At 49.2% G+C, this 18,326-nt stretch overlaps 2 protein-coding genes across 2 annotated transcripts in view; one reads left to right on the plus strand and one right to left on the minus strand.

Moving 5' to 3' along the window:
- LOC149353172 (QRFP-like peptide receptor) overlaps positions 1 to 18,326 on the minus strand; it is a 577,596-nt gene that overhangs the window by 74,241 nt on the left and 485,029 nt on the right. The window lies entirely within an intron of this gene.
- Positions 2,102 to 16,348, plus strand: LOC149353173 (uncharacterized). The gene is made up of 2 exons (XM_089577296.1): positions 2,102 to 2,355; positions 14,038 to 16,348. The coding sequence occupies exons 1-2, from the start codon at positions 2,317 to 2,319 to the stop codon at positions 14,749 to 14,751; spliced, it is 753 nt and encodes a 250-aa protein (XP_089433422.1). The 5' UTR covers positions 2,102 to 2,316; the 3' UTR covers positions 14,752 to 16,348.

Below are 18,326 nucleotides of genomic sequence, written 5' to 3' on the forward strand. Positions count from 1 at the left end.
AATGGGCGAATTTATGACCGACGATGCATTTTGACCCCATGAGGCTTCTGATGATATCGCGTTAATACATACAAGAAGATCATGCGCGCGACTAATCACAACCGCTAATCGAGATCCGTGTTTCGCAAGACACGAAGGAGCGTCCGCGTTGCCCGGGAACTTTCCCAAGTCTCCAGCCAAGCGCCAGTAGAAGGTCCTCCTAGAGTGGCTTGCTTTCGTAAGGCGTCAAGAAAGAGGCCAACGCCAGCCGTTCGCGCTCGTGTACAGGATGTTTTGCGGTGCAATCGTCCGCAGTCACAGTGACGTAACGAGAAGAGCAGTTTAAAGAGCCTGCGAGTTCCTATTAAATACAAGTACAAATGCGTCAAAGCGAGGTCCAGTAGCAGTTTATGTGGGGAGGCTTGTCCAGTTACGCTGATTGCCGCACAGAATAGTAAAGGTCATAGTCAAATACAGCCTACGAAGACGTGCAAGTCGAGTTGCTGGTTGAACCGTGTCTCGCTGTGGCGCTGCTCACAAAACTGGAAAGCAGGCGTATGGCGACCGGTTCAGAAAACGGCACTAATGTCCGTACGCCATTGCTGAGGGCGCTCTTTGCTTCTGCGCCAACGCGCTCATTTCCGTGCAGCCCGGAATGTCCTGGGATCCGCTGAGACACAATACAGTGACCATTTTCTTGAGGAAATTAATGAAGCCGAGAAATGTTCCATGACAAATATTGGTGGGAGGTGTGCTGTGCTAAGCATTCCATAATTTGCCGCCCAGGTTTGGGATCGGAAAATATGCACCACGGTCGAGCAGTGACTCTCCACATACATGACATAGAAGTGTCCACTGCGGGCTTGAAGTAGTGGATTACAATAAAGCCGTATTCGTTTGCGAATAGCAAAGTATGCGCATTATTTTAAGTATGAGGCATGCCCCATCACCGTTGAGTTCGCTTATAGCACAGATCTGCTGTCGCCCGTCTTGAGATATCGTAGTTTCAGTTGACACGCCGCCAACAATGTTACCACGGCTGCTGAGGGTAGTAGCCGCTTTTCACGCGGGCGTGTCATTTGTGCGGGGCTCTGCTCCCAAGTGGGTCTGCAGCGGCCTTCGATTTAGTTCTGTCCCAGTATCAGAACGAAAAGCGGCGCCCCTGATCGCCGTGGAGCCAGGTTCTGGCCTTCACTGAGTGCTGATCTCCCTGGCAGATATCCCCCCCCCCCCCTTTTTTTTTAATAAAGAATTAATCAATCACACAGCTTTGAAACATGACATGGGCTGAAGGAATGCCAAGAAAGCGACCCCAAGGTACCATTAGGGCTCCTCTTCGACCGATAATCTTGATTTCTCTATTGTTTTGTAAGTGTTAGGGGAGATAACTAAAAGCAGGCCAGGAAAGAAGAAACGGAACACTTTGCCAAAGCCGACTCGTAGCGACTTTGGGGAATACCGCGGGCGAAACCTGCATACATTCGGTTCAGGCGTTGAATGCGTTTAGCGTCAAAAGGGTGCAAAAGCGCGCAACATAACGGGCACTCGGCCAGAGCAGCGCACCGCGTCTCCCCCGACGCCCCGGCGTGCGCCGGCAACACGATGACCGCACAGTTTTTCCGCCATTCCGCTCCGCAGGGGCACGCGAAGAAGAAGAGTGCGCCGGTCGGGCGGATTGTATTTCGATGCCGCTTCGGCTCGAGCGGGCAAACTTTATTCAGGGTCGACGCTCCTCCCCGCGTCGGGAGAGCGCCGCGCGCGCGGACCTGAAATGCGGCGGCACGCTTGGCGGCGGCGGTGCCGACGACGCCCCCGCGCACGCATCCCGGGGCGTCACGAATGGGCCCCGATGGCACGCCATTCTGCAGGCTCTGCTGCGCTCAGCACGCCGCCGCGCTGGGCCATCGCGGCCGCCGCACCAGAACGGGACGACCCGGTTATCGCACGGCGTCGCTTTCCTCGCGGACGGCACGGTGCGGGGCCTTGCACTTGGCACGCGTTCCGAGGGGGGATCCGGATTTCCCCTGGACCGTGACTCCATTCTTCGCCGGCCCTCCTCGGTGGCCGAGATTATAAAGTGCGCCGCGGCCCCCGGGAGGGCGCAAAGTGACGCGCGGGACGCGGCTATCTAGACAACAGCGGCGCCCTTTTGTGGCCCAGTACAAGTTGCGGCCGCGACTATCGGCTTCCGCGTCTCGGGGTGTCGGAAGCCGCGCGAGGATATGCCGCGAACAGAAATCTGAGCTCTCTGGGCTCGCGGACCGCCCCCTTTGAAGAGCGACACCAGGCGCGACTCTCGCTAATTGCAGAGCGGTCCTCGGGCAGGTAGCTTGCGACATGGGATGCCGTCGGACCTCGGACCGGAGCTGGCTTCTGGTGAGCGCCTGTTGTGATTTTTTTTTTTCATCGAATAGACCCTGAGCAACATCGAAAAGTGCACCTTCAAAGTGTGCTCCGATATTCTTTGTTTGAGGACTTAACGTGAACAGCGGTCTGCAGCTCCGCTAAGCTGTCTACGAGGTCAGGGTTCAAGATGCTGTTAGCCCAACGAAGAGCAGTGCTCTTGCTCAGTGCGATGACCTTTACATTTTTAAAGGCGATTTAAGTACTTTTCAATCATTGCAAGCATTGTGCTGAGGCACCATTGTGATATGTATCGGGCATCGGGCAGCATGAATATTTCCTTCTGCCTACTCCCTCAAACCTGAGTGAATTGCGCTACAAATCTGATTATGATGTGGCAGTAGGAAAATGTTGCTAGTTAAAAAAGTATTCCTTTATTAGCTGGGCTAAACCCTCAGTTCTATGGCCGTACTACTCTACTGCGCGGCTAAACCGTCATTATTTTCCAATGAATCGTAAAGGGCACCCAGTTTACATGTCCAGCTCAATTTACTGCCGCAAAAAACTTAGGCATCTCTATGGTGTTGATATGCGCTACTACTTATGAACATCAGTGCAGTAAGCTCAGCGCCAGCGCTTCGGCTCTGCTAATTCACTGATTAGCCGAAGTGCGCGAAGGTAATTAGTTCCTAAACTACTAGGAAGGGTCATACTGTTGTGTGAAAACTAGAAAATAATAATTATCGAGGCACATGTCACCGCACCTTTCATTTTTTTTTTCACCTCAGCAACGAGCTGGCGCGAATAACGCCCTTGATTTAGCAAGGGACGGAAAGTTCCAACAAGCGTCAAGGAGTCATTATATCTGTTTGTCCATTTTCGTCGTTACTAATAGCTTGGTACCTTGTCAGTTATGCTACAGGAGGGAAGCGTACCGAACTTCTTGCAATTCCGCAGGAATTTCGGTGCACGTTCTTTTCTGCGATGTTTTGTACAACGTAGATTATCCGCGGAAATGTCTGTGGTCTGGATTTGCCATTGCATTCACTGATGGCGACGCAATTTGAGACTTTTTCGTATGCAAGTAACTGTCGCCATGTCAGTTGCTCCTCAGTGCGCGATTTGTGTGCTTCTTTGTGCCCGAGCCACTTCCACCCAAGAACGCAATTTCTTGCGTTCTCGCGAATCATACGGGCTTCTATTACCTCACGAAAGTAACCGTCTTTGCTCTTGGCTTCAACTTTGCACTCGCTGAACAAAGTCTTGCACGTTTTACAGGGAAACTCATGCCAGCGCTCTGGCAGGTGACCGTTTCTTGGCTGTGCCACATTACGCTTTTGTTCCCCTAGCTTTCCATTTAGGCACCTGCCAGTCTGCAATATTCAAAATTTTTGCACAAGAATCGTGGACCTGCACGGTAGCTGTGTTTTCTTCGTAACAACGAAAGGAAAAACTGTGGCTCCTTGGTTCATCTCATTTAGATTTCAATGCTGCTGTATATACGCGACAACATGCTCGTAAATGCACATCTGGGAGCCTTGTCTACGCGGTGGGGCCTAGGAACTAAAAAAAAAAACGCCGGGAAATGAACGCCAGATACGCTTGCTTCGCTGTAGTAGGACGGAAACTTCTCCCCACATCGCTTCCAGTTGAAACCTAATACCCCTGTTACACGGGCGTTTTCAACGGCAGTTCAGTTGACCGTCAGTTGAACTGAACGCCAGTTAGCAAGTGTTACACGGCAGCGCTAACTGCCGTTCAAATCTCAACGGCAGTTGAGTTCGACTGAGATCGGGGGTCCCAGTTGAACGGCCAATTGACAAGATGTCGTCCAATGGATAAAAAAAAAATTCCCGTAGTGGATTGTCTTGGCTCAGTGTACTGCGGCATGAGCAAAGCAGCAAACTAAGAAAACACTCCAAGTAAAACTAGAGACGCATAAACACAGGTAGACATAACGCGTGCGTCCAGCGGTCGAAGTGAGAAAACAAAAAAACGGCGACAACGAGCGAACCGACCCACATCGGATAGTCTTGGATACGAACCGACATCGTCACGCAAATTTTTGCCCAAAAGCAAAAAAAAAGTCACAAAATTTGTCACTATAGGAAAGAATATGCACAAGACGATCATTTACTACACACACAAAAAAATGAATACGCTGTTTCTCTTTAACTTCGCTCTAGATGCGACGTCACGTGGTTAGTGTACTAAATGAACTGAACACGAAGTTCTCGTGTAACAGCAAGCGAATCCAGTTGAGTTCAACGACAGTTGAAATACTCAACTGAGGGTTAACTGAACTGCCGTTGAAAACGCCCATGTAACGGGGGTATAAGGCACATAGTCCCATAATATCTCGCAATGCTGTCGCCCTTCAAGGCATTTTCTCTGTAGAGCAGTGCGCGCCCATGATTTTTCCTTTCCTTTTACTCAATGCGCCATTAGAACGGCCGCAGGACCTGTCGTCTCAAGTGGCTCGAGAGCGAGCAATGACAAAAGGGGGAAAGAAGATGAAGACGACGTGGCCAAGGATAAAACAGGCCCGGACAGAGAGCAGGACTGGTCGGCGCTCCAGCGGCCGCACTTGAAGTGTGCTTCGGGCGTTCTCCTGAGTTGATGCGGTGCTGCGGCTTTTCCTGCCGCCGCGGCACTGCACCGTGATGAGCGGGAAGGGCGAAAATTGCCCAGTAGTGGGAATAACGTGCGGCAGCTCCGGGCACTGTGCGCCTTTTGCCGAAGGAGGCACGTTAGTCGCGCTCGAAAGACCGATTTACTTGGCTGCCGCCGGCAGTTTCCTACCTAAGTGACGGAAACTCGGAGGATGATGAAGTGCTACAAGAATCGATCACTTATTAGGTTTCACCTATGGCTCGTCCTTAACGTTGAGTGGCTGAAAGTAAAGCGACCATGGCCACTACGGCGTTGGCCGCACGTTTTGGGCAGTAATGCCCGCCGTTTGGTTCTATATGCGTTGACCCTTTTATGTTCTCTGAACAAGATAGAATGGCTGGACTACCGCTCGCACGGCAGTGTAGGAAAGGCCTTTATCTGTTCAGAAATTTTGAGAAACTATTACGCCTCGTGAGGCAGCTTAAATTAAACTTGATTTCGGGTACGGTTCTCTTGTATGATGTATATTAAGGAAATCAGTCAGTCCATTTTTACGTGTCGAAGCCGAGGGGAGCGTACTCCGTGGGGTAGTGCTGGGGATTAGTTTCGACCACGTGGTGTTCTTTCACGTGCACCGAAATCTCAGAACACAAGGTTTTGGTATTTCCGTCCCCATCGAAGCCAAGCCGTCGAGACTGGGTTTGAGCCCTCTACTTCGTGCTCAGTGGCGCGTGGTCGCGGGTTCGCCATAGTACCTGAACCACCGCAGCATGCAGTAGCCCCTGAGCCACCGCAGCGCCGGCTCGCTTGGTAATGAACACGCCGAACAATATAAAAATCCCTATCCTATAAGAACCTTCCAACAGCAAATATCGCAGGAAGATATGTTCATTGCAGAGCAACTATTTACTTATGTTCATAACTGTCAGGCAGAAATATCGAACTCTGACTATTTGCTGTACTATATGCTCTTTTTGTTTAAGCAGATTCATTCTTCACCAGAAAAACAAAAGCATATAATTCTGAACATATTCTTTCTTTAACACATTATATACCACATGAAGTACCCTAATTTTCGGTATATAGTCCGCAGGGCTAAATTTTTCCTAAAGAAAAATTTGCTTTACTAGATTGTTTGAACCCGGCACACAGACCCCCGGAGCAAGGTTTGCAACAGGAGCATAAAAATCTATATGCACGTACAGCGCATGTATCACAAAACCTCGCAATAAAATATGCATTGGAAATTTGTTGCCACATCCTTCGATATTAAAAAAAAATACTGCATCGTCCATACTTATACAGGGTTATGTTTGAAACATTTGCATTTATTTTAAAACTTGCGAGAGGTGCATCGGTACGATAAATGCAGTTGGATCTACAGCAAGGCGGACATTATGTGCGCGATAGAGCAACGATTAGACAAATGACTAACTAAAATTAAGCAAACAACTTTTAATTTCTGAGTTTTAAGTGACGATATAATGCTGCAAAATTAAAGGCAGTGAACATAGAAGGTTTCAAATATTCTTTATCGGCAGTGTGCTTCGAAAGATGTTGAAGCTCGTTGATTGGGCTTTCGCGCATTGTATATTTATAAAATGACTTCGCTGCGCGTGATAGCGACACGAAATCATGTTAACTGCTACTACATCATCAAATACTCAAGCGGAATCTGGATTTGATGCTATAAAAATTGAGAGCGACGCAATTTTATAAATATGCAATGTGAAAAAGCCAACAGAAAGAGTTTTCAAATACGTACTTTTGACGTTGGGTATTTTGAACCCCATTGCCGATTGGGGAAATCTAAAAACTGTGCTCAGCTTTGCTGTTGGCGGCCTTCAATTTCGCATTACAATCTCCCTGAAATAACAAAACGAAAAACGATTATAGTTAATTTTTGTTCATTATTCGTCTAATTTATGAGCTGTACCATTTACATAGTGTCCGCCTTGCTGTGCAATCGACGTGCAGAAACCAGGCTGACGTCTCTTTCATAGCCTTTCAAATAAGAACCTTTAAAGAATATAAAATACCACTTAGATAGTCCTCAAGGCACGAAAATTCAATATTTACACATGCATAGTCCGCGGACTCTATACCGGAAATTACGGTATATAGCTTACAATGTTTGGTCTCATGCCGGAACGTTGAAGCACGGAAGATCGTCGCGCATCGTACAGTGATAACGAGACGGTTTCGCAGTCCAAGCATCCGTGAGCCACGCTGAAACGCGCTTGCAACGGCCCTCACGCTGCCGGATTTGCCAGTTCAGTGGCTGACGAAAGCGGTGTAAAACCCGCCAGCTGACGTCCACAGTATTGCACACATCTCTTTCTGTTACCAAGCAAATAATAAAGACAGCGAAGTTAATATCAAGAACGGAAATAGGGCACAGCGGTGCAGGAAATTGGGATGGAAACTGTTTCCCTGACATCACAAAGCACGGCTGTAATCGCGCCGTTATGTAACTTGCCGCGTTGTCAGGCAGCTGATGGAGCACCGTCAGATGTACGGAGCGTAGTACTACGCGTTGCTGTGCTCTCACCGCAGAGCAATCATACCTTTATAACTGTGTACGCTAATAGAATTGACGAAATAAGTCAAACAATGCTAAGCTATATTAGCGGCAGCGCCAAACGACAACAGTGCACCAGTCAAAGTTGCAGTGATAGCTAATAAGCTTCAGGGCAGTCTCCGTGGCTTACTTTACCTCGGGCATTTGAAAACATATATAAAAAGAGGAGCAATTTTGCCCTCCTTCTCTCTCTCACTCTGTCCTTTATTTGGAGCTTTGCTTGGCGCTTAATGGACCTGCGACGACCCAGATGAGATGGGTGGTTGTTGAAACGAGAACAGCAGGGCATGTGCCCGATTCTGGGCCCACAGACGTTCGAGTGTCGAGTAAAGAGCAGGAGCTCGAGAAGGCCGCTGCAAACCTTAGGCGGTAGAGTAAAACGGCTTCAAGATTGGAGGGGGCGCTTAAGCTCGGCCTTAATTGTACAACGCGATAGCGTAACAGGTGAATTCCCCCATACGCAGAAGGTCGTTCTCTCGTTTACATTCATAGATTCCCGGGAGTCCTCATGCCACTCTTGGCGCAGTGGTGCAGAGCTTAAGCGATGGAGCCCAAGGTCACGTGACCCGGGTGGCCCACCTGCCCCCTAGGTTGCTCTCTGGGCAACGCCGAGAATGCCGGCACCAGATTTTCTGGACGAACTGGGAAAATGGAAACGGGGAAAATGGGGAACCCCTATCTTTATTAACAGCTGTAGAGACGTTAATATGAGCGTGTAAAAGTGAGCTTATAAAACTTCATGCATCCCGCTGGCTTTATTTGATGTGCAGCAGTGGCGTAGCCAGAAATTTTGTTCGGGGGGGGGGGGGGGGGGGGGGGGGGGGGGGGCTCATGTTGCAGCGCGGCCTCCTTATAGAATTTGCGGAGTGATCAAACGCAAGAATAATAACTGCATTCCGATTGACAATGACGTTGTGTATTAGATAAAGGTACTCGCTGTCTTGACAAGTGAAATATGTATTTTTTTAAATAAAAGAATGTACATTCGTATGTCTTAAAAATCGTGGCAGACTTAGCTGATACCAATGCTTCCATGTTTTTTGCGTATTTGCTAAGTAAAGAAAATATCACACGAAGTGTACAACTATATCAGTCCGAAACCAACAAAGCAGTGCATGCCACTGATATGAAAAACGTGAAGGCAATGAAATGAGCAAGTGGAGGACAAGTATTTTAATGAATCTTTGTCGTTCAATAACCTTTACATTTTTGTACATATGCGACGGCCAGTGAAAAATCTCAATGACGCTGTCCTTCGTTCCAGTGTACTGCGCAGCAGCAGCTGTCACCGGTCATGTATTGCGAGTAATTGCATCGAAATTTTCGGTCGCAACAGCGAGCACATGAACAAACGAGGAGTTCTGCAAAATATGCATTAGAAGTGCGAAGATATAAAGGAATGTTAGAATTGCGAAGCTACAGCTTGACAACTTGAAATTTTGAATAAAACCGCCGTGGCGCAAATAATTTCGCAAGGTCAAAAAAGACGAAGCAATAGTGAAGTTATTTGTGGCAAGGAGTTTTTATTCCAAATTTCAAGATGCTAAACTAACTAGACCGGCAGCATGCCTGACTGAACAACTTGACAAAAGACAAAAAAAAATGTGGTTGGAAACAAAATCCCTGTATGTATACACAAAACATCGCAACAAAATATTTAAATACCCCTATGCCTCCATTACATCTACGTGTCTAAGCAAAAGTCAGTTCATATAATGCGTCAAACAAGGCAAATAAACATCTTGCGCAATCACAGATAGTAAACTTTACACATGGAAAGACAGACGGTCCAGGCAACAACAAAGCTATGATAGCAGAAGTCGCGATATGTACTTGGGCCATGATGCGGTCGGTGATAGTTTGAAAAAATTTCGGGGGGGGGGGGGGGGGGGGGGGGGGCTGAAGCCCCATAAGCCCCCCCCCCCCCCCCCCCCTTTTGACTACGCCCCTGATGTGCAGTAAAACATGCTAAAGGGACACGGTGGTCAACTACATCCAATTTTTGTTGTTAGTAAAAATCGACTACACGGCTCTTTCTGACTACACTGAGGTTTCTCCCGCTGCAAAAGAAGTTAATGCAGAGAGCATTGCGTTTAAGAACGGAATATATTTTTTTCCTCGCCATTCTCTTCTAGCTTTAGACATCATGATTGAAACGACGCTGTGATCGCCGTTCGGAAGTGAATGGTTGTGCAGCCTATCCCCGAGGATATGCGAGGAAAAATTCAGAGACGATCAATGGGATCGATGCGGACGGGTATTGCGTTGGCTTGGCGATTCCGACTGCGCGACGTGACCGATTTTTTTTTTCACGAACTGAACTACGTTATACCAACGACAATTAAAGTTTCGATGTTACAATTCGTTTATTTGTGTATTGTTCAATGGTTAAAATCGGACGTCCAGTAGCCATCAGTTTTCCTCATCGGTTTTGGTCCTGAGCTTTTCACTCTCTTACACCGAGTTTTCAAACTGCCAACGACATCAGGTTTTGCCCGTGATGACCCCATTAATGCTAGCGCATTAAAGCTCCACCACCCTCTCCACTTTTCTCACCTCCACGGCGCGGTTGGCGTGTCCACCGTGAAGTGAGACAGTCACTGCGGCTTTTCTTTCCTCAAAACAGATTTTCATAACCTCCGTCATCTCTACCCTCACAGCGCGGTTGAGCTGTCCACCGAGAATCGAGAATTACTGTTCATCTCCTCTCCTTTTGAAATTTAATGCACCACCCAACTGGCTGAAGCTTCAGACATCTGTCGTTGAAGGGATGGCAGTCCTAATGCTAACGCATTAAAAACTACCTCGACGTCATCTAGTTTGCTCGCGAAAACTACCGTGAGTGGTGACACCTGTATTTCATTTTCTGACCTTTTTTAGCTTATAAAAGCTCCGTTTTCGGTGGAAGTAGCCTTTTTGTCATTAGAACGCGGCAATATCTCGATGCAGGAGAACTTCCATTTGTCCCCGGTGTCCCTTTAAGTTTCTTTGTGGCACCTGTTTTACATAGATGGCAGGAGGTCAGCGGGCTTGCCGTCTTTCGGAGTGCGCGTTCTACACCGTAGTTATAACCACGTTGCATACTGCTTATAACCAGCATACTTGTGCTTGCAACTTATATACTTATAGAAGTATACTTATAGCCAGTATACCGCTTATAGTATACTGTCGGCGACACAACAGTGGGCCGGCAGCCGTGGAATTGTGCTCAGCCTTTTTGGACGACTCGGTGAAGGGTGTCTCGGATTTCTGCAGCAGACATCTGAGGCATCTTAACCAGCGCAAAAGACGCGGAGGCAGGAAAATTTCGAACAATAAAACACGTTAAGGGGCTATAGTTGGTTTTGCATTGTTTCTAGAAGAGAAAGTGAGCGCTACTTATTTCAGACGAGCACACAGAAAGACTCCAACTAAGTTTATTGAAACACACACTCGTACATTTATTTAGAAGGAAGGCAGTGAGCGCATGTGCACACTTAGGGCCTTAAAAAAAAAAAGCACGATGTATTAAGGAGGCTTGAAAGCATTTTATCACCTGTTCTTTAAAAATCCGATTTCGCTTGATCGCAGGGAGACTGAAGTGGTGCTGATGCAAGTGTCGCCTCTCTCCTTGATAAAAAATGCTTCGGATAGTTCACGTGCTAATTTATCCTTACTTGTCGTTAGAATTTTGATTTCCTCAAGTCAGGTCTCAGTTTTTACCGTTATCATCTCTGAAAAGAGCGGCAGTGGGTTGGTATACATTCTGGAACGAGTCCAATGCGTTTCGTATCGATATTTCGTGTTCCCTGACACGTTCGTTGAAACAACGCCCAGTTTGTCCGACATATACCGCGCAACATGAAAGGGGGATCTCGTAGACCACACCTGTGGCGCACTGGACGTAAGGCTTCGCGTGTTTCTTTCCACAGCCGGAAGTCGCAGGGCCATGACTGCAAACCTTGGCGCACGTCTTGGCCAATTTACATGATGTAGAGAAGACCATAAGAACGCCGTACTTGTTGCCAACCCTTTTGAGATTGTGGCGCTTTTTGTAAATGCACGGGACCACAACTGATTTGGCGTTGTCAGGCCCTTCTCGCCACCGCGTTTTCTGTTGCATTCGCTTTCAACTGACGGCCATAGAGTGCGAAGATACTGTACTGCCTATTTAAGCAAGGTCGGCGAGCTCGCTAATATGTCTGCTGCTGGCGCACGCAGCATGAAAGGTGCAAGAGACGTGCTGGTTGGTTATGACTGTTAAAAAGGGTTGAGGAAGAAATGTTTTTGCGACTAGTGGACACAGTGTATATATAATGGCACTCAGTTAGCGTCATTTGCATGAAGAGACGGCATCTCGAGCGGGTCTTGGTAGACGCATAGTGCGTGGCGTGTGCCGAATACTTCTCCCCCCCCCCCCCCCCACCCCCGTCCTCCCCCTTTTTTTTCACGCCTCAACGTGATCCATTGAGCTCCAGAATGCGGGACAAACAAGCCTTGACAGCCCGCCTGGCTAGGCACCCCTTTCACTCTGCCTCGGGCAATATTTTGAGCTGCCGATTACCGCGTCGTCACAACGGTACCGCCCACCAGATCCGTCCCGCTTCGGCGAAATGGCGCAGTCCACCCCCGAAGTAGCCACGGGTGGCATCAGCACGAGCGACGGATGGCTGTCCCTCGAGACGCCATCCATCACTCACATACCTCGCGCAGTCTGGCGACAGCGCCGGATGCAGTCACTAGTTGGAGCCGCAGCCTCCGCGATCCGTCCGGCGAGCCACGCATTATACGAGACGAAAAGCGCCGGGCGCGGTCGTAACCGTGGCTCCCATCCGCGACCCATTCATTCCCAAACGCCGTCTCGGCAGCGCCGCTCCCTCTCAGCGCGCGGCGCCTTTTGTTGCTCCGCTGGCGGCCTCCATTGGCGCGCGTGCTCTTAGGTGGCGTGCGCTGGGCCGCGCCGTCCTAAAGGAGCAGCGCCTGTAGCGACGCGGCAGAGCATAAATGCGACGTGCGCCACGCGCCTTACGGCGCCTCGTTCCGGGGTGCGCGGCCCATTTGGGCGCCCGCGGAGGCCCGATGGCGAGCGTCACAGCCTCACTTTTCACACGACCGAGGATGCGGAGCGTCCTTCCTGCGTCGCTTTACTGTCAACGAGAAGCCCGCTCGCCTCGCGGCACTGTGTTGACGAAGGAGTCATTTCGAAGCAGCCGCTTGTTGCTTTGGTCAAAATCAAACTCTGCGCGGATCCAAAGCTGCACCGAACATGGGGACAGTATTAGAGAAAAAGAAATATTATAAGAACTGTAAGCTCGGGAAAGGCATTTCAGCATGAAAACTTGGACGGCATTCATGAAGTTGAGAAGGATGACTCGTGTTGCAAGGTAAAGCTTGTTTACAGCTGCAGGGGAAAGATGAGTGGAACACGCGGGAATTAACTTTCCGGCATGTTAAATTAAGTTTTTTACTGCAACCTTCGATCTGCCATTTGGTTCGTTACCTGGTTTCATCATCTGTTAGGGTTTCAGTGATCATTCAGTTCGCTCCATTTCTTTACTGCATATATTGAGGTATGCCACCAAGCCTCTTCCTAGCGAAAAATTGATTTACGGTGTTATCTATCAGACGCGAAATAGTTTCGAGCGAGAAAGAGAGAAAGACGGGGACATTAACCAAAAGGGGTTGAGGTTGGTTTCGACAGGCATGCACTGCAGCACTTATCTCCCATTTTCTTTGCTCCTTCGCACTCCCCATCGGAGTCCCCCAAATTTGTGAAACACTTCAGTTGTCATTATACGCCGGCCGTTCTTTTGCAACCTATTGTCGTTAATACCGGCTCTACAACCCTACCTCCGCGGCGGAGGAGGAGGATACGAAGAAAGGCACGATAAGGGAGTAATTACTCCACCTTCGGGGATTCCCCTAAACATTTGACCAACACTGTTCCCACTTCGAGTTATTGATCAATTCGCTCTCGCCCTACCATAAGCTTCCCGTCCCGGTTAGCTCAATTGGTAGAGCGACTGCTCCGGTGAAGCGGTGGTCCCGGGTTCGAACCCCGGACCAGGACGAATTTTTCTTTAACTGCAAAGTTTCTGAGAAAGCTGTATAGCTTTCCTTTGTAGCCGTAAGGCTGCGCTTGGGTGGGTGTCAATGAGTAATTACTCCCTTATTACAAATCTACTCCACCTTGGGGGATTCCCCTAAACATTTGACCAAAGGCACGATAACTGTCTGACCTTGGGCGGACACCTGAACCATGCTCTGAGGGAAGGAAGTGAAAAGAACGGCAGTTCCACACGCACGCAAAGTCGGTGCAGCTCATGCGTGCGTCGGTGTGAAACAAACTCGCCGAGGACCATTATGGGTGAACGTTGAGACCACAGCTGTCAGAACCCAAGTCACATGCTTTATTGACATTTGCTTTTTCGGCTCCGACTGCATACAACCTGTTTTCGTTATCGTGCGTCACCATAGTTCTTTATCCCTGAAGCTACTTTACACCACCCCTCTTTCCGCATTCGTTCTTTTTCCCTGCGCAGGCCTGGGTATGCGGTGCCTTTGTCCTTGCGACGCACGGCGGAGGCGTGGCCGCGTGGACCATGCGCAACCCGGAGTTACTCACCGCCGATGTGGTTCGCTTCCCGGCGGAGCCAGGACGACCTGGGGGCAAACGCGAGGCCACCGTCTCTACGAGCGTCGTGGTGTCGCCGGGATTCGGAAGCCCCACCTCGGCAGCTCGAGAGCCTTTCTCTCCCGCCATCGTGCCCACCGACAGCCTGACCGGCGCCACGTACCGCGCCAACTACGACCTCGGCTTCCCGGGTCCCCGCACGAGGCCCTGGCACGCCGGCGGACCCCTGGGGCCCTTCAGGCCGAGCCGCTACCCGCCCCGCTACCCGGACTTCCCGTCCAGCTACATTGCCGACAAGATCGAGTCGTACCTGCGCAGGCCCTGCCACGGCCCGCGCTGCCACCACCGGCGGAAGGGCTATCAGGGCTACCCCCCTTGGAGGAGGCCTCCGCCGCTGTATCCACGCAGGGGCTACTACTCGCTTCCCGCAAGGCGCTACCCGTTCCCTCCACCGCACTATTTCGCCTACGAAGACCACGTCGGATCCGGCAGCAGCCACCACAAGACGAAGCTGAGCCCGTACCACAACTACGGGAAGCGCTACCAAAAGCGCTACTACGCGTACTACTACCCCACGGGGTCCAAGTACGCTTACGTGCCCCTGCCACCGTACAATGACTAGCTCCCGTGCTCGGACATGATTGCACTGCGTCTTTTCTTTTTATTTTATCAGCCCAGCGTAACAGCAGTATGAGTTCACGCTGTGCCCTTTTTAACTGTTAGTGATCACTTCTGTGACAAACTGTCGTTAAGGCGCTGAAGGTGAGCTGAGGCGCGTTTTAGGGTGCGCTATTTGGTGCTCTCTACGACAGCTTTAGTTCGTAGACTTTAAGAGAGTATAACATCAGAGCACATATATTTATGCCATCTTTCGATGAGTGTGCGCTAGAACTTTATCAACAACCATTAGCGGAGTCAACCATTCTTCACGTGAACACACAAAGAATGTGATAGTTACTAGCGCTCAGGAAAGCGCAGTAGAGAGAGAAGATTTTGTCACGTCAAGAGAATAGAGATACTCTTAGTGCAATAGGCGAAAGACTGAGCATCGAATGCCTGAAATACTACTGCATTAAACAGTATTCTTCTCCGTGGTGCTCACGAAAATAATTTCTTTTTCTGTACACTCAGGAACGTCTTTTCAGAAATAAAAAGTAAATAAAGAAAGTGTGGGGTGCGGAGGAGAGACACAGAAGTGGGTAGTAAGGAAAAAACAATCGAAAACCTAACACTTCGTGATCATTCACTTTAGTCCCGCTTATTCAGAGCTGATAATGCACTTGGCTAGCACGGCTTTGTGTTTACTCTAGGTTCCGAGATTTTTTAGTGCAGTAACGTGAGAGTCTCTTCATGTGGAGGCCGGGGGTGCGATTTTTATACGGGCTGTGAGTGTTTAGGAGTGACTGTCACATTTTTTCCAAACTTGAGTCGACGACTGCTTCTGATTTCCACGACTACCGCTGATATTTCGCGCTTTAGAATAAGTAGCAACCAGCGCTCTGGAGCGTAAACTAGGACGAGGGCGCTCAAGTTTCGGCGACTGCCGACGAGTCGGCCATAGACACAAACACAGCACACTGCAGGTCTGTAGCCGTACATTATCTTGGAACGTTGTCTAAGCTAGAACTTCCGAACTCGTATGGAAGGTGTTCACGCGAAAAACGATTCGCAACTGGTCATTGAGTCAATACGAACATGGCCGGTCATCGTACCCAGCTATACGACTGCCAAGGCGTTGGCGAATCACTAACTGCTGCTGCGTGGGAAGAGCTTTGGAATTGGATCGATAATCAGGTTTAGTCAGAGCAGCTTTAGTCACAGGACAGATTACAGCAGAAATGATGCACTGCAGGGAATTCAGATCTTTACAGACTTGCGTACGTTTTCCAAGCTTCAGGACAGAACATACTTCATAGCGACCAACAAGTTGATTGCACACTTATTGCGTACCTGTCTCTAAAGTAATGATGTCATTATCTATAATCTCTATAATTTCAGGCTGCTTTCTTTGGCTGACAAGTACAGGCATTTGACATTACCACAAGCCGCGTTTTTATAGCAAGCGCTCAGCATGGCCTCGACGGTCTAAACACTGCCGTTGCTGTACACAGGGATAAAATTCACGGCCCACTTGCCTGGAAAAAAGTTGTCTGTAAAATTTTGCATGAGCTTCAAATGCAACTTTGATTACGAGCCACAAAGCCTGTGGAAATATTTACCTGTGCCGTTCGACTCTGAACAGCTCAAACTTTCGCAGTCAACGTGCACAAAAATTACTTTATTTCATGGAACACTTATAGTAACACTTCCTAATAAATAAATATGGCGACCTCTCTCATTCAACGGCGTGTAGCTCATTTTCTTCCGCCTCAGACTTCGTATATCTCCTTCAGCTAGTAAAAATCATCTCTCCACGTGGCCGATTATTAAGGCTGTTCCCGGAGACAAGCGTTAAAGGAAAACCACGGGACAACCTTCACAGTCAGCGCAACCTAGCGAGCAATCACGGCCCCGAGGGTACAGGCTCCATTTCTATCTTTCCTGACCCTCGCTTGGTGAATTAGGTGCCGGGAACGGTGCCACCGTGGCGCCGCTCTCCGGCCTCTCGTACCCATGACTGCTGGCTAGGTGGCGCTGACGGAGCTGAAAGACGTGGGCTCCGCACCTCGTGCTTTATTCCGGCGCTATGATACGTTGCATTGATGTTGTTGTTGATGATCATGATCAATTTTTATAGCGCAAGGGCAGCTATGTCCAAAGAACGCCATGGCACAAGATATCTTCGTCTACACAAAGTGGTGCTGGTGACCTACTTCCCAAGCATTTCAGCCCAGCTATAAGCCTAGCACATGATCAGGGGAAGCTTGTACACTTTCTGCACTGGTGGGTACTCCGCGGCGCTGGGGATCGAACCCTTCTTGTGCCCTGTGACGGAAAGCTAATGCGCGTTCGGTTTCAATGTATCGCAAGCTATGGCCGGCCAGTATTGTATAACAATGGCTTATATGCTCACTTCCTATTCCTCAAGGGCATACCCGCGCGACATGCTCGTGAACAATTTCGAAAGTTACACTTTTCTGCACACCCCAGTCAACTTGCCTCCGCCTTCTTCACGCATTATTTTGGTAGATACTCCCTGAAGGAAGGAGAGGTGAAGTATGAAGCTATTGGCTGCAAGCGTACAAAGCCTTGCGCAGAAACTCGAGTCAGTTGTACGTCCAGGCGGCGTAACCAGGTTCGAGCGCCTGATTGGGCCAGGCGTACCCAAGGCTTAAGCGCCAAGCGACAGAAATGCCTCATCCCCTTAACACCGACGAAAGCCATGCGTGTGCGTGAGTCTGCGTGCTTCCTTTTAAAGCGATATCATTTAGGAACTCGTGTTACAGAAAATCCGGCGTCGGCGTCGTTGACCATGAGCGAAAAATCCCCAAAGAAGCAACCTAGGACGCAGGTGGGCCACCTAGGTCACGTGACCTTGTGGAGTCGCCATAACCTGCCCATCGGACTGTGAGCGTGGCAGTTAAATTAATGATTGGTCGCGAGGGAGAGCAACCTGGTTCGCGCAATTCCCGCCTGTGGCAGCACCTACCACTCCTGGCGCAGTAGCGCATCGCTTAACCGCTGCACCACTGCGCCAGGAGTGGTACGAGGACTCCCATGGACCTGTGAATGCTAAGTAGATAATGGTCAGTTATGCATATCTGGACATTAAATCAATAAAGCTATCGCGTCACACCCTTGAGGCGCATCTCTAGTGCCCCCTCCAATTTTTTAACCGTGCATATGGTTCGTGAACTGTGAATGAAATTGAAAGAGACAATGAAAATACTGGTGCTCATTTGCGGATGTATATTTAAATGTTTTGTACTAGTTCCTCTGCAGCACACCGTAGACAAAGACACCGTTTATGCCCGGAGCGTGCGCGGGACGATAAAGAAGTATCCCGGTTCGCGAACGGCCCTCAGATTTTTTAGCCAAGGACAACAACAACAACAACAACAACAACAACAACAACAACAACAACAACAACAACAACAACAACAACAACATCAATAACAGCAACATCAGCTCAACAAGTCAGATCCAGTGCGGACAGGTTCCCCCCATAGGGGCGTAATAAAGATGGATGATTCGGGAGCGAAGACAAGTAGAATCAATGAGCCCCACTTGAGAACTTTCCGATAATCTTGTACCGGC

Source organism: Amblyomma mixtum, chromosome 3 (genome assembly GCF_055824585.1).
Source record: "Amblyomma mixtum isolate Tamu chromosome 3, ASM5582458v1, whole genome shotgun sequence".
Classification (NCBI taxonomy): Eukaryota; Metazoa; Arthropoda; class Arachnida; order Ixodida; family Ixodidae; genus Amblyomma; species Amblyomma mixtum.